Source organism: Branchiostoma lanceolatum, chromosome 6, assembly GCF_035083965.1.
Source record: "Branchiostoma lanceolatum isolate klBraLanc5 chromosome 6, klBraLanc5.hap2, whole genome shotgun sequence".
Taxonomy (NCBI): Eukaryota; Metazoa; Chordata; class Leptocardii; order Amphioxiformes; family Branchiostomatidae; genus Branchiostoma; species Branchiostoma lanceolatum.
In genome coordinates, this window is record NC_089727.1 from 2,805,859 (window position 1) to 2,821,229 (window position 15,371).

General features: G+C 42.1%; 2 protein-coding genes and 1 long non-coding RNA gene across 3 annotated transcripts; 1 reads left to right on the forward strand and 2 right to left on the reverse strand.

The window, feature by feature from the left end:
- Window positions 1-3,297, reverse strand: LOC136437180 (uncharacterized). Its single transcript, XM_066431663.1, has 4 exons — window positions 3,291-3,297; window positions 2,900-3,175; window positions 2,552-2,656; window positions 1-2,346 (listed from the first exon to the last, which is right to left on the reverse strand). Exons 1-4 carry the CDS (start codon window positions 3,295-3,297, stop codon window positions 839-841), a joined length of 1,896 nt encoding a protein of 631 aa, XP_066287760.1. The 3' UTR covers window positions 1-838.
- Window positions 3,298-3,384: 87 nt separating this feature from the next.
- LOC136437476 (uncharacterized) lies at window positions 3,385-6,043 on the reverse strand. Its single transcript, XR_010756189.1, has 3 exons — window positions 5,734-6,043; window positions 4,740-4,911; window positions 3,385-3,521 (listed from the first exon to the last, which is right to left on the reverse strand). It is a non-coding gene; the product is annotated as an uncharacterized lncRNA (long non-coding RNA).
- Window positions 6,044-12,659: 6,616 nt separating this feature from the next.
- On the forward strand, window positions 12,660-14,599 carry LOC136437182 (uncharacterized). The gene is made up of 4 exons (XM_066431664.1): window positions 12,660-12,686; window positions 13,422-13,601; window positions 13,961-14,103; window positions 14,310-14,599. Exons 2-4 carry the CDS (start codon window positions 13,456-13,458, stop codon window positions 14,597-14,599), a joined length of 579 nt encoding a protein of 192 aa, XP_066287761.1. The 5' UTR covers window positions 12,660-12,686; window positions 13,422-13,455.
- The last annotated feature ends 772 nt before the right edge of the window (window positions 14,600-15,371 follow it).

Here is a 15,371-nt window from a genome sequence, read left to right on the forward strand (position 1 = left end):
CTGGTGCTAAGCAAAGTTTTATTGGTAAAAATTCCTTTGTAACTACTGAATACATTTCACCTCAGGTCTATACTGTAGACCAGAAGCAATGGTGAAAATGCTCAAACATTCATAATCATTTCCCAGTACTATCAGTAGATCAGCATGGTTATCTTTCTATCTATACTGGTATTCATTACTGGACATCACTGAACTAGAATACCAACAGTTACATTTGGATTTAATTCTTTGACAGATTACATAATACACATAGAAACATCAGCTCACATAATTCTGCCGGGTACCTTAAGACCATTACATGACAAAATGCATTTAATGCAGCATCAGAAATCCAAGAGGCATGCACACTTCAGGCATCCAGATGCCGAAAACATTCTTGGGAAGACCGGTAACTCAATAATTCTAATGAACCCAGCAGAATTGTAAGAGCTAATCTTTTTATTACGTTTATTTGCAACACATTTTGGCAACCGACACTGGAGCCATTGACCTATCTACATGTTGCCACAAAAACAAAATACAACAGAATATATAGAGCAAAGCCAAGGCTAATATGGATTTAAACAAACAAAGAAACAGATGTGTGAGGTTTAAAAAGCTAGCCTCTACCAGGCTCCGTGGATGGGTGGAAAATAGTAGAAATTGGCCAAATAGAGTGAATAGTATGCTAAGGGAGTCGGCTAACGAGAGAGGGTCCAATATGCCATTCAGAGCGGCAAACTGTACCCCTATATATAGCAGACTAACTTCTCTTGTATGTGTTTCTGTCTATTTGGCCAATTTCTACTCTTTCCAGCCGCCTCTGGAGCCTGGTAGAGGCTATAAAAAGCGACGTGTTTCATAAGTCGTCATCATTTGCTAATGGAGTTATTGGCCACCTGTACTCGTACAGAAGTTCATTGTTCTCAGACCTTTTGGTAAGGTTGACTGGCCAGGATGATATATTCAAGGCCGGATTGGTGAGACTTACTGATTTGCAATTGACTTGATTAAATGACCTTTCATGGTTCACTATCTGTGCATAGCAACTGCCACTAGTGAATGCCATGTCAATGCTATTGTGAGCAACAATGTAGGAGTGTTCTAACACACGCAATAACAACTCCGCCAGCTGGTCTTTAGTGTAGCCTCTGCAGTCTGGAGAGTCGTTGTTGTGCGGACACGTCAAATTTAACTCTCGTAGCCTTTCAACTGCACGAACTGAGATTTCTAGAGCTGTCCAGAAATAATGTTCTGTTCTCGCACTGTCTAGTGTGTAGATGATAGAATAAGTCACTATTCTATTCAAGGTAATATCACATGGCCTGTTGTCAAACTTGATCAACGAATGTTTCTTTAAACATTCTGCCATATCGTAGTAGGTTTCGCCCTTAAAAGTGGGGTGCTCCCAGCCTGTCCCTCTACCTTTAAAAACACACAATGGCACACTTTGCTTATGATCGAAAAACGAAAGCACTGCCAAGAGTTCGTAAGCTTTCGGACACTCCTCCTGTACCTTTCTCACTTCGTCAATAATCGGATTTTCACTCTGTCCGTATCCCGTCAAATCTAGCCTAAGTGACAGGATAATATTTGGCAGCAATTTAGAACTCTTATATGCTGTATAAGGTACGCCATGTTTTAGATGCATCGCTTCTGCCTCTTTATAGTAGTGAATTATGGCGTGGGGTAGGTAGCCGAGGCCATTAACAAGTTCTTTCAAGTCGTCAATGCCAATACTCTTGCTCCAAATGACATTATTAGTTTCTGCCAACTCCACATCAGACTTGTTTTGTGACCGGTAAAGTTGTATAGCAGCTTCTTCTGATAAGGGGTGTAGATTCAATGTTGTGAGTTTCCCTAAGTTAGGAAGAGAAAGCTCTCTCTTGGACAGTAAGATTACGTGAGAGGTTACACCATGCACCGACTTGTCTGGCACAATCTTCAACATGTCAGAGGCATGCTGCGAAGTCTCTACATTGTCGAAAACGAAGAGAAACTTTCCCCTGAACCTCACAAGTAGCTTTTTGCTCAAGTACTCGGCGGTCCACTCGAAACTTTTATCCCGGTAGTCATACTCAATAGGATCTCGACCTGTCACTTCCCGCAACACATCAACAAATAGAAAGTTGATTTGTTGGTAGGAAGTTATCCACACAATGCCAGCTGTGTATTCGATGCTCTTTCTATACAGATATTCTTTTACCATTGCTGTTTTCCCCATACCACTGAGGCCACTTACCAAACATATGCTCTCGTTTTCTATGATTGCAGTTAGGTTAACGATATCTTCCTCACTACCAAATAGATGGGGTCTGCTCTTTGTTGTGGTGTCCAAGATGTATTTGGGGTAGAGGCATCTTTCACCTGAAAAAAGACGCAATTTTTCTCATTGTATATTTAGATAAAGACAGGTAAAGTCATGACCACCATGGTGACACCACCTTCTGTCATACACGTTATTGACGTCTGTGATCCCTCTCATATACTTTGGTGGAAGGTCGTTTTCTGCTCTGACACGTGTTCAGACCAGATAAATAAGTACATGAAACACAGATGTTGTCACTCTCACCTGTTGATGTCGTCCACACCATCAGCAGCATAGCGAGGACAGCAACAACAGCAACAACCACGGCAGCCATGACATGCTTCAGGGGAACTGATGACCAGATGGTTGCTGGAAAAAAGAGAAATGTTTTAGAGTATTAAACAGCAGATGGTTTTGCATTCAGATTTAATGGACAAAGGTTTCCAGTAAGCAGAGCCATGCCTCTCTTGGCATGGCAGTTTGTGGAAGAAACCTGTTCCACACACACACACATACACACACACACACACACACACACACACACACACACACACACACACACACACATACACAATTCTATGTAAAAAATATCAGTAGAATACAAACTCTCACCAGTCGTTGCCTGGACTACCACCTGTTGTCCGTGTAGCTCCCCACTGACGACTCGAACCTGGACGTTGTAGTTTGTCCCAGCTCTGAGTCCTTCAGCCCTGACGACAGTCTGATCACGGCCGACCTCCCGCCGCTGCACAGGCTCCCGGTCGTCGTCGTGTGCGAAGATGGCGACTTCCACCGACCCTCCCGGGACGGCCTCTAGCTGGTTCCAGGCAAGCGTCAGGGAATCCCGGGTGGACGACTGTACACGGCAGTTTCGTGGTGTCGGAATTACTGAAATTGAAATTCACAGTGTATCTTTGATCTGAAAATAACATATATAACTTGCAAAGTTGTTTTAATTTCAGACAAACATAGGAATAGGATAACTGCTACGTTAGAATGGTACAATGCATCAGAAAACCAGGCCCAAACTAGCCGATGGCTGTTACATCAAGGTGTTTTAAGTGCAATGCCAATGTGATGAAAGTTGTTACCTTTTTCCACTTTCTCATTTTCTGCAGTTCGAACCTGTTCTGCTAGGTGGGGAGAAAGTCTCTCCAATTGTTGCATGAAGACCGCTAACTCCTCGACTTCTTTTCCCTTCAGAATGTCCAGTAGGGCTTCTGTCCTGTCTTTTCTGTCAGAAATATGAAACGATGATGAATCGAAGGATATAACAACATTTCTCAAGTTTTTACTTGCGAATGTCGGACAACTCGGCACCAAGACAACTCGGCACCAGGACAACTCGGCACCAGGTAGGACAACTCGGCACCAGGCAGGACAACTCGGCACTAGGACAATTCGACACCTTAATTTTTTTTTTACACAGAATGAATGTCAAACAATTCGGCATACTATGCAATCTAACGATATACGCCTTTACAATTACTAGTTTGAATTTTTTCTTCATTTTAGATCAAAAAGTGTATATTTAGGTCTCCTGTGCCCTGGAATTACAACCAAATGGCTTGAAATTTGTCGCAAGGATGCCAAGGACATATACCGACAGAAATTATTGAGCACCTTTGGCATACATTGCTTCAAAATGTTTAATTCTAGGGTTTGGGTGATATTTAGACCGAAAATATACATTTCACTGAACTGGTGCCGAGTTGTCCTGGTGCCGAGTTGTCCTGGTGCCGAGTTGTCTTGGTGCCGAGTTGTCCTGATACCTTTACTTGCATGTAATGACAATTGTAGCTCGAGACTAGTAACTAAACTGGAATTAAAACTCCAAACTAGTAATAGAAAATAAACGAAAATAACGAGACGCGTTTAGCTCAGATGCAGCATATGGAAACAAGACCAGAAATGTTTTAATCTGCACCGTGTAGCATAGCATTCCAACTATCAAGGCAAATACATACGTTTATAAGCATGCCATTCTGTCCTTTAGAATGCATTAGTTAAAGTTAAGATCCTCCCACACCATAATTGATGTATAGGGCGGTGCCCATCTCCGTTTCATAGCCTTAGGGCCACACTGTGGTGCAATCACTGCAGCAGGGGGCTAGTCCACTGGCAGTGAAGTGTGTTTAACTTCCATACTGTTTCATAAGTATGTACCATTTTTATAAAGTCTTTGGTATGACTCAATGCGCCTCTTGTCCAGAGGTGCCCTACGTGGGGCTTGAACCCCAGTACTTCTGAACCAGATGTGGCAGAGTAGCAAAGGCGCAGACCACTACACCACAGGGACACCCCCCTTTAGAATGCATGGGCAGTTCAAATCATGGACCTCTTTTGACCTTTTTCAGAGGTTGAACAACAAAGCTTACATTACAAAAACATAACATACATTTTTGTTTCACTAGTTTTACAGGAGGTGTAAAAAATTTTTTTTATATCTCACCTTGTGACGCCTGCCCTTTTCGCCCTCTCGTGTTCGTCGTCGTCCAGGACGCCATGTTGTAGCAGGTCGTTCAGCATGTGTCTGGGCTCCAGGTCGCGCAGAAGGGGCGCCTTTTGGGCCAGGATTCGCGCCCACAGGTCGGACATGTTGTTGAGTGTAGTCTAGACTGAATCTACACGAACAAGACGTAAAGTAAATATCGACTTTTGAAGTAAATGCATGATTTTCCTTCATATGGTCTAGCTTAACAAACTACTGCTCTGTTTATCATTACTCAAACACAGTTATATCACCACTGTACATGCTATGATTTCCACAGCACAAAACAATTAGCAAGTTTGAGATGCTAATCTGCTTGACAAGAAAGGAAAGGCCTATTTGCTCTTAGTTCTGTTTGAAAAGGGCGAACCTGTCAACGTTTAGTGGGTCGGGCTAACTGTACGTGCCAGAAGTAAACCATACACGTTTCCGTCTTTATTATAACACCCTCGTTGGCTTTGTCCCTCTGATACTCAACCATGACAAAAGTACAAGTTGGGTTCTGATTTATCGCAACAAATGGTGCTGTTTTGGCAGACAAACGTGAACCTAACCGCACAGCGTTATATACATGTAGTTGGCAACTTACCATACAGTGTTGATGCCTGTTTGCTACACCTGTCACACCGCTAGGTAACCGCAGTGTTAACTAGGAGCCTTTGTTTACAGGCCACCATCATAAGCGATTCATGGAGGTGTTGTACTGGGGTTTTGTAGCCACGGTGAAGCATTAGGCGTGCCGCTTTGTTTTGCATGACTTGCAGTAGTTCAATGTTCTTCTATGAAGTGGCGGACCAAACTGGTGAGCAGTAATCAATGTGTGACAGTGTGGGGGCTTCTGTTAGGAGCTTAAGCACTGAAGAGTCCAGGTAGGTGGCACATTTCTTTATCATTCCCAATTAGCAGTTTGAACATCACGTTGAAACAGTAAAAGATGTCTAACCCTTGTACTTACCCAGTAGAACCTACAAAAGAGGTGACAGTGTTGAGTTATAACCTCCGTGGTTACGGTCAGTGCACAGTCGGGGGTTTCCGAGGCTCTCGGCGAAGGTCAACGTGACGCATGCGCCTGACTTACGTTATCGGGTCACAAAGTCCCGGATGTCTTTCAAATAACTTCCACCAATATGTCCCGAGATTAACACTTCATCATCGGCACAAAGAGAGAACCACCCGATTCAAATCACACATTGCCAAGCAAAAGCAGGGCAGACAAAAGACGTTGCGCCACTCATACACTGCTTTTTTAAAATGGCAATATATAAAGATATACTGCGTATGTTAGCGGCAGCACTTGGAAGATATACAATCAATAACAAAAACATGTACACAGGAACAAGATCGCCTCATGAATATGTATAACCGTTAAGTTACCTTGCCTTTTTCTCGAACATTTGTCATGTTTCAAACCCCAGAGTTTCAAGAAATAAAGGCACAGATGTTGACACAAATATTGCCTAGCAAAGTATTCACCAAAGAGCGACGTTCCCTCAGTCATAAAAAGGAAAATTTATAATGCTTGTCTGTGTAGCTTTGCTGGCTTTGTTGACTTACATCCGGGACCTTATGACCCGATATCATATGTCAGGTGACTGAGATTGAACTTCCGCATTCTTTAAGAAGCTCCCGACCGCGTACGTACTGTTACCATCGCTTTGCAAGTTTTGCAGGGTAAGTGGACAAATTAAACATCTTTTTCTCTTCCAACTTGACCTTAACAATGTATGGAACGAATGTAAGGAGTCATAAACCTACCGTAGACGGACACCGGTAGGGAAACTTTGACGTTTAGTCGCAAACTGAACGCCGTGTTTACACCTGTTGATACGGAGGGACACCTGTTGCCCCGAAAAACCGAATCCAGCTTGTAGTTTTAACGTGATTGAAACCCTGGACTTCGACAATTGGCCCGATTTACACCTTAGAGTCGACTCAAAACTGTTCAATTAGATCCCTAGGCCACTGAAATAGCGTTTTAGTAGGAAAACACCACTTGAGCAGCCCAAAGCACCTCACAAAACACAGAGTCGACTCTTGTGAAAACCTGTGTGTAAATCGGGCCAAAATATACAGGCACAGAAATTGCGAAAATCATCACTGTGATACAAACATGCTAGCGCGCATGTTAGCCGTGGATGTATCTACAAGAAAACAACGTGAGTCACTCACGGCTATGTAACGTTAGCATGTCTAAGACGGCAGAAAAACATATAAAGTTTCACTCTTTTCATGCCTGAGGGCTACTTGCAAACTAGGCCAAACAACATTGGACAATTAGAGAAACAGGCAGGTAGAATACGTTGCACGATGATTGTTGTTTGTTCGACACACTCTTGTTGCGGATTTTAGAGCGGATGTGTACATGAAATGTAGTGGACTCCTTCAAATGTTTAATTGTTCAACATTTAAATAGTGGAGACGGTTTTTTTGCGGAGTTTGGGGTTGGTGTGTGGGGTGACAAAATGTGGTAAATTCTCTCACCAGTTATCACGACCACTACGACCACAACACGGGCATTGCTATGTTTGATATCATCTGTGTTTCGTGTATATCCTATCACAGCCGTCACCTAAAACATGGCCGACCTGTGGGCACGGATTCGGGCAAAGAAAGCGTCCCTACTGCGGGATCTGGACCCCAAACACATTTTGAACGAGCTGCTACAACATGGTGTTCTGGACGATGATGAACATGACAAAGTGAGAAGGGGATGTAAAACCAGGTGAGGCGTTGTTTTGTGCACTCAGTCGTAGTATTTTCAAAGTTATTGGCCAACGATAGTGAGAAGACAAAAATCATGAAACTACAGAATAAAGCAAAACTATTTATAGTTTATATATGAAAAATTATTATGCTTACCTTCATAGAAGAGAAACATGTTGTTTTGCGCCGTTTCTTCTTCCTCCCTTTCTTCTCAACAAGCAAATAAACAAACAAACAAACAAACAAACAAATAAATAAATAAAGTCAATGATCTGTACCAGACGTCTGTCACCATGGTTATTGGTAAAGTTGCAGACACCCTATGGTATTTGACTACACAATGTGGCAAGTGGTAGGACAGAGCTGAAGGGGCTGTCACCATATACATGTACATGAATGTGTTTGAATAAGAATTAAGAGAGCAGTAGTTTGTTAGGCCAAGGCATGTGAAGGTAAACTTTATGTATTTGCCTGCAAATGTTACCTTTCTATTTTGTTATACTATATCATCATGAAGTGAAGTATTCATTGCAGTGGCTTGCAAGTGTCATGCTCTAAGTGACATCTGTCAAGTTTTTCTTTTCACCAACATCTCTGAAAGTATATTCATGATCTCGGGTATGTTTCAGTGATGTAACTGTGACTTTTAAGTAAAAGAAAAAACAATTTGATGAACTGTAGATGCTTCAAATCTCCTTCTCCATACTGTATCTGTAACAGGCGAGAAAGAGCAGAGGCCCTACTGGACATTCTAAAGGGAAAAGGGGCGGAGGAGTTGGAAGGTTTCATGCGCCAGCTGGCCTACAAGTATCGCCACCTGGCAGAAGAGATTCAAACTGCAGGAATAGAGGAAGTTCAAAGAGGTATCTTGCAATATAATGTGTAACAGGACATTCTTGGATTGTTCCATATCTTTATATTACGATAAATGCACTTGAATTAGTCCGTCTGTGTATAATCCCATTATGACCGTGTGGCATCTATCATTCTATAGATACAGTTTAGTGCAAACAAACAAACAAATTAACTAACAAACAAACAAACAGGTCCACAATTGAACTCTATAAATAGAATAATGAATGTATTGTAACCTCAAAGTAGGAGAAAGTTCTCAGAGAAAAATGGCATACGAAAATAAACTAATCAAACTAGAGTACAAAAAGAAATATCGCTGGACGATGTCTATGGCAATATCAAGAAGTAACAACATGCAAAGGATAGAGCTGAATATAATCACAAACTTGGCAGATATGTTAATGACACGCTGGTCTGTAACTGGTGTGGATACACTTCACCTTTACAGCAATTCCGACACCAAGAAACTGCCGTGTACAGTCGTCCACCCGGGACTCCCTGACGGTTGCCTGGGACCAGATAGAGGCATTCCCGGGAGGGTCGGTGGAAGTCGCCATCTTCACACACGACAACGACCGGGAGCCTGTGCAGCGGAGAGAGGTCGGCTGCGATCAGACTGACGTCAGGATGGACGGACTGAGAGCCGGTACAAGGTATAACGCCCAAGTTCGAGTCGTCAGTGGGGAACTACACGGACCAGAAGTGATGATCGAGGCCAAGACTGGTAAGGGTTTTAAAACTGTTAGTACTGTGACCAGATGATAGTTTCATACAGAAATGGTAGCTATCTTTTACACTCTATCATCAGCTGTTTTTTCTTGCAATTGGAAGTAATAGGTTAGTTGATTCAACTTTTGAATGGCAACAAATTTTGCTTTGCAATCTTAAAGAATTAATTTCTATTAGTAATCTATTTGTCATCCCCCTAAAATACATGGTTTTAAAAGAATTTGGTTTACAACTTAATAATCTCTTTCAGACATATAAGTGTTTTCTTCTTGTTTCAGGGAGCGTCTGGTCATCAGTGCCATGGAAGGCATTGATTGTTGCCTGTGTTGTTCTGGTCATTGCTATCCTCCTGCAAATGATGTGGGCAAATTATATAGGTACGATTTTCTTACATGCTGTTGACAAAATCTATAACGTACCTCATATAGACTGCTGGACCATATGATAATGTTTCATGAGCCTGTTGAAGTACTTCTCCTCAAATCTTGGGCCAGAATAAAGATAGTTCTCTTTCCACGCAAGCAAATGTTCAGTACCAAAGTCTTCTTCAAAGATTCTCTTAAAGATTTTCTGCTTTCCTGTCACTGCAATGCTAAGTGTGTAACATGTCAATTCATCCCTCTACAGACAGAAGATGCCTTTACCCGAAGGACGTCCTGGACGCCACCATTTACAACAGACCCCATCTCTTTGGTCGAGAGGAAGATATCGCAAATCTTACCGCAATCCTTGAAAAGAACAGTAGATGCCTGGTAAGCGGTTTGAGTGGGGTGGGGAAAACAGCGATGGTGAGAGAGTATTTGTACAGAAGGAGTAAAGAATACACAGCCGGCATTGTGTGGATAACTTAATATGAAGATGTCAACTTTCTGTTCGCTGATGTCTTGCCGAAGGCAACAGGTCGTGATGCTGTTGAATATGACTTCCGGGAAAAAAGGCTTGAATGGACTACTAAGTATCTCAGTCAAAAGTTGCTCGTTAATTACAGGGGAAAGTTTCTCTTCGTTTTTGACAATGTAGAGACTTTGCAGCATGCCACTGACATGTTGAAGATTGTACCAGAGAAGTCAGTGCAGTCTGACGTGATAGTGTTGTCTAGACGAAGGCTTTCTCTATCTGATTTCCCCAAAATGAAACTTCACCCCCTGACAGAAGATGCTGCCGTACAGCTTTACCGGTCACTCGACAAGTCTTATGTTGTTTGTGACTTTGGCGATTATATAAAAAAGATAGTCCATCTCCTTGGTTACCTACCATATGCTCTGGTCCACTATTTAAAGCACGCGGAAGCATTTCATGTGAAACACGAGAAGATTTATATACCATATAACACCTGGGACATTCTGTCGCGCAGTTTTCTATCGCTTCGATTAGGTTTGATTGGTTATGAACAGGGTGAAAATCCAATTGTTAACGAAGTGAAAAGGGTACAAAAAGAGTGTCCGAAAGCCTATGAGCTTCTGGTAGTGCTCTCGTTTTTTAACCACCATCTAAATGTACCCTGGTGTGTTTTGAGAGGTAAGTTGACAGGCTGGGAGCACCCCATGTTTAAAGGAGAATATTATTACGGGTTGATTGAATGTTTAGAAAACCATTCATTGATCCAGTTTGAAGGTACTGACAGGTCATGTGAGATTACCTTGAATAAAATTGTAACTTATTCTGTTATGAGTACGGTAGAAAGCGTGGACACAGAAGAACGCTACTACTGGACGGCTTTAGAAATGTCCGTGCATGCAGTAAACAGACTTCAGCAGTTAACGCTGTCCTGTCCATACAACCGTCACTCAGTAGACTGCCGAGACTACACAAAAGACCAGTTGTCAGAGATGTTCTCGCGTATACTAGAACACTCTAGTATAGTTGCTCGCAATGCTGTCAAAAAGGCAGCTATCGGGAAGTTTGAGAAATGTTATATGCAGCAGGTTAACATCTCGCTGTCAACCAAATGGCAAACCACATCAATTACTATCAAAAATCCATCGAAGCATCTAACATCCTGGGTTGATCACATGACAAAAGTGTCCGATAGCGATGATGTCTTTTATACATGGCCAATGGTACGATCAATGCATGCTAGTGGATTGACAGAAGTATGGAAATGTAAATTGTTTAATTAAAACCCAATCTTTGAACCGTAATGACAAAAACAAAAGACACTATATAATGTTACCGTGCATACCGGTTCACCGCACAGGGGGGATTGAATTGTCCCAAGTACAATGTACAACTGACAGCAGCTCACATTTCTATCTTGAAGACTGCACCACAGCCCTTTTATTAAGAGGAAGCCTGACACATTAATAGTTTTGGTCATTACGACTAAAATTGACTGCACCTCCATAAAACAAGTGATGATATGTTGTAAAGAGTTGTTTCATCATGATTTTATGTATTGATCGAAGATATTGAGTGTAACTTGTTTAGTGTATTTAAGCATTTCAATATTTCTACGACACAGCTATACCATGCCGTAGCAGTGATTCAATGTACAGATTAAAATGTTATCTCACATATATCTGCAACATTACAAATGCTGTTTTGATCTTGTCAATTAGGTAGTTGTATCTGTGTCATACTGTAAATAGCAACCGCTTCTAAGAATATAGAATGTGTGTCATAATTCAGTTTGCTTGATGAAGTTAAAAAAAAACTTCTGCCTCTTGAAAGCCTCACTTATGAACTAGGTTTCTTTCTTGTCCTTCAATGTATGATCTCTTTTTTAAAGATCTCTTGTCCCGATGGTTTTCAGCACCAGGGACAGGTGTGTTTGCTTGTGTGTGGATGGTTTTTTTAGCACCAGGGACAGGTGTGTTTGCTTGTGTGGGGATGGCGTTCAGCACCAGGGACAGGTGTGTTTGCTTGTGTGGGGATGGCGTTCAGCACCAGGGACAGGTGTGTTTGCTTGTGTGTGGATGGTTTTCAGCACCAGGGACAGGTGTGTTTGCTTGTGTGGGGATGGCGTTCAGCACCAGGGACAGGTGTGTTTGCTTGTGTGGGGATGGCGTTCAGCACCAAGGACAGGTGTGCTTGTGTGTAGATGGTGTTCAGCACCAACCTGGTTTAAGTTCATCGCCGACTATTTAAAATCTCTTCATTGGTAGTTTTGGTAGATATAAACGTGAGATATGCAAACCTCAGACCGATACTTAAAATCAACGTTTCAACCAATCGGCGGTAGTCACAAGAAAGAAGACTTATTGCACAAACAGCTTACTTTTATATTGACAATGCATAATCTTAAGCATATCAGATACTTAATTCAATTCTATTAGATTAAGTAGCTTTTGCAAATTAAGACCTAATGTGCATAATCAGTTAGAAAATACCATAATTCCATAGTCGTGTGAAGTAAAGGGGATTTCATACTTGCGGCATTTGGAAGTGAAGTGTAGGGGAACATCGTTTAACAAAGATTATGATTATGGTGTTTCTTTCTTCGTTCACGAAGTGTAAACGTTGGGATATGTCTTATCGGATGTTCTTTGAATAACATCCGGGACTTGGTGACCCGATACCGTACGTCACAGGCGTGCGTGCGTGACTTTGAACTTCCGCATTCGGCAAGAGACTCGGAAACCCCCGGCCCAGCACTGTCACCTCTTCTGTGGGTTCTACCGGGTAAGTACAAGGGTTAAACATCTTTTACTGTTTCAACTTGAACCAAAAAACTGTACGCAGGTAGATTCGGATTATTAAACTGAATAAACAGTGCAGGCATCGACAGTTGAACTGTGAGGTACGCTGCCAACTATTACGTAACATGTATATAACGCTGTGTGGTTGGGTTCACATAATCTTTTGTCTGGAAAAACAGCACCATTTGTTGCGATGAATCAGAGTCGAACTTGTACTTTTGTCATGATTGAGACCCCAGATTATCAAACGGACAATGATGGTGTTAGAATAAAGACATAAACATAGACGCGTTTGCAAAGTCTTCGAAAAGTGTGGGGTTCAGGCACGTAGCCACAAAATGGTGGCAGGTTCGACTTATTCAAACAAGATTAAGAGCAAATATCAATCAACCAATCAATACCTTGTATTTATACTGCAAGTGCCCTGTCGACCTTAGCCGTTCTTCCCAGAGACGGTTCCTTTCTTGTCAAGCATTTCAAATTAGCTGATTGTTTTGTGCTGTAGAAATGATGCATGTACAGTAGTAGCTGATATAGTGGATTCAATCATAAGTAAGACTTCATAATTTGTCATGTTTGATACGTAAGACGGCTTTGGATTTAGGCCCTTGTACAGCAAGCCTCTCAATGCCGATACTAACCTGTATACTATCTATTAACCATACATACGTCACATTACGACTAGATTATACAATAGCTTCACGTCTCATTCGTGTAGACTCCACCCGGACTACTTACACTGTACGACTACAATGGCCGACCTTTGGGCGCGGATCCTGGCCCAAAAGGCGCCCCTACTGCGCGACCTGGAGCCCAGACACATGCTGAACGACATGCTGCAACATGGCGTTCTGGACGACGACGAACACGAGAGGGTGAAAAGGGCAGGCGTCACAAGGTACGATAAAAACAAGTTTTGACACTTCCTGTATTTCTTCATTTTGGCTAGAAGACAAAATTTATGGAAACTAAAGTACAAATACGTCATTTGTTATCTTACCTTTGCTTGTTGTTCAACTCTGAAAATGGCTTAGAGACAGAGGTTCACGGTTTGAACTACACATGCATTCTAAGAGGTAGATTGAAATGCTTAGAAACGTATATCATATAATTGAAATAATGTTATGCTACATTGTAAACGTGTCGCGTTACTAGCGTGAAGTTACAACCACCATTACATGCAAATGTAAACTTTTCGGGCAAGAGAAATGTTGTTAGTTTCTCCTATTTACCATCACCGTTTTATATTTCTGACAGAAAAGACAGGACAGAAGCCCTGCTGGACATTCTGAAGGGAAAAGAAGTCGAGGAGTTAGCGGTCTTTATGCAGCATTTGGAGAGACTTTATCCCCACCTAGCAGAACAGATTCGAACTGCAGAAAAGGAAAAAGTGGAAAAAGGTAACAAACTTAATCACACTGCACTTTAAACAATCAGCTACCTTGATGTAACAGCCATCGGCTAGTTTGGGTCTGGTTGTCTGCTGCAATTCACAATTCTAACGTATCGATTATCCTATTCCTATGTTTGTCTGAAATTAAAACAAAACTTTGCAGTTATATGTTATTTTCATATCAAAGATACACTGTGTGTATTTCAATTTCAGCAATCCCTAGACCACGAAACTGCCGTGTACAGTCGTCCACCCTGCATTCCCTGACGGTTGCCTGGGACCAGCTAGAGGCCGTCCCGGGAGGGTTGGTGGAAGTCGCCATCTTCGAACACGACGACGACCGGGAGCCTGTGCAGCGGCGAGAAGTCGGCTGTGATCAGACTGTCGTCAGGATGGAAGGGCTCAGGGCTGGGACAAGGTACAACGCCCAGGTTCGAGTCGTCAATGGGGAGCTACACGGACCACAGGTGGTAGTCCCGGCAGAGACTGGTACGAGTTTTTAATTTCACAGTATAATAAATGCTAGTTTTACATAGAAATGTGTGTGTGTGCGTCTGTGCGTGCGTGCGTGCGTGTGCGTGCGTGCGTGCGCGTGTGTGTGTGTGTGTGTGGAACACTGCCATGCCAAGAGAGTCATTGCTCTGCTTATTGGAAACCTTTGTCCATTAAATCTGAATGCAAATTAAATCTGAATCAAAAACACTTTATATCAAACATTTCTTCCTCTTCCAGAGACCATGTGGTCATTAGTTCCCCTGAAGCCTGTCATGGCTGCCGTGGTTGTTGCTGTCCTTGCTATGCTGCCGATGGTGTGGATGACATCAACAGGTGAGATCTGCCTTTAGATTGGTGTGTCATGTTCTTGTTATTTTCATGAAATATGGAGATATAGTTTTGGGCGTGCCTGTCTGTTTGTGTGTTTGTGTTTCCGGACTACTGTACTCAGCATAACTCAAGAACCTCTTGATGGATTACGATGATGGTATGTTGGCAGGTGCTGTAAAATCAAAAGTCAAGATCGATTTTGGCCCCCTGGTATTTGACCTTGTTTTTTTATTGTTTTTTTTTTATTCGAACATACATAAATACTTAACATACCAACATATTTACATTACACATTTACAACCAACAAATAAACACAGTTACATATTGTTGAAGGGGCCATTCCCACTGGCTTTTCTGCACTAGGGTGAGCTCCCTAGTTACATATATCTTATATATGTACCTTAATACTGCAGCAGAACTTCCATTTTTGTATCTTTTGACCTGGACGTG

What these genes read in the sequence shown, in the direction of transcription:
- LOC136437180 (XM_066431663.1), bottom strand. An exon ending in GGTAGTCCAGGCAACGACTG is followed by an intron (nt 2,657 to 2,899) that starts GTGAGAGTTTGT and finishes TCTTTTTTCCAG; the next exon opens with CAACCATCTGGTCATCAGTT. An exon ending in GGTGTGGACGACATCAACAG is followed by an intron (nt 2,347 to 2,551) that starts GTGAGAGTGACA and finishes GTCTTTTTTCAG; the next exon opens with GTGAAAGATGCCTCTACCCC.
- LOC136437182 (XM_066431664.1), top strand. Translation starts at nt 13,456, where the DNA reads ATGGCCGACCTTTGGGCGCGGATCCTGGCCCAAAAGGCGCCCCTACTG. An exon ending in AAAAGGGCAGGCGTCACAAG is followed by an intron (nt 13,602 to 13,960) that starts GTACGATAAAAA and finishes TATTTCTGACAG; the next exon opens with AAAAGACAGGACAGAAGCCC. An exon ending in AAAGGAAAAAGTGGAAAAAG is followed by an intron (nt 14,104 to 14,309) that starts GTAACAAACTTA and finishes TTTCAATTTCAG; the next exon opens with CAATCCCTAGACCACGAAAC.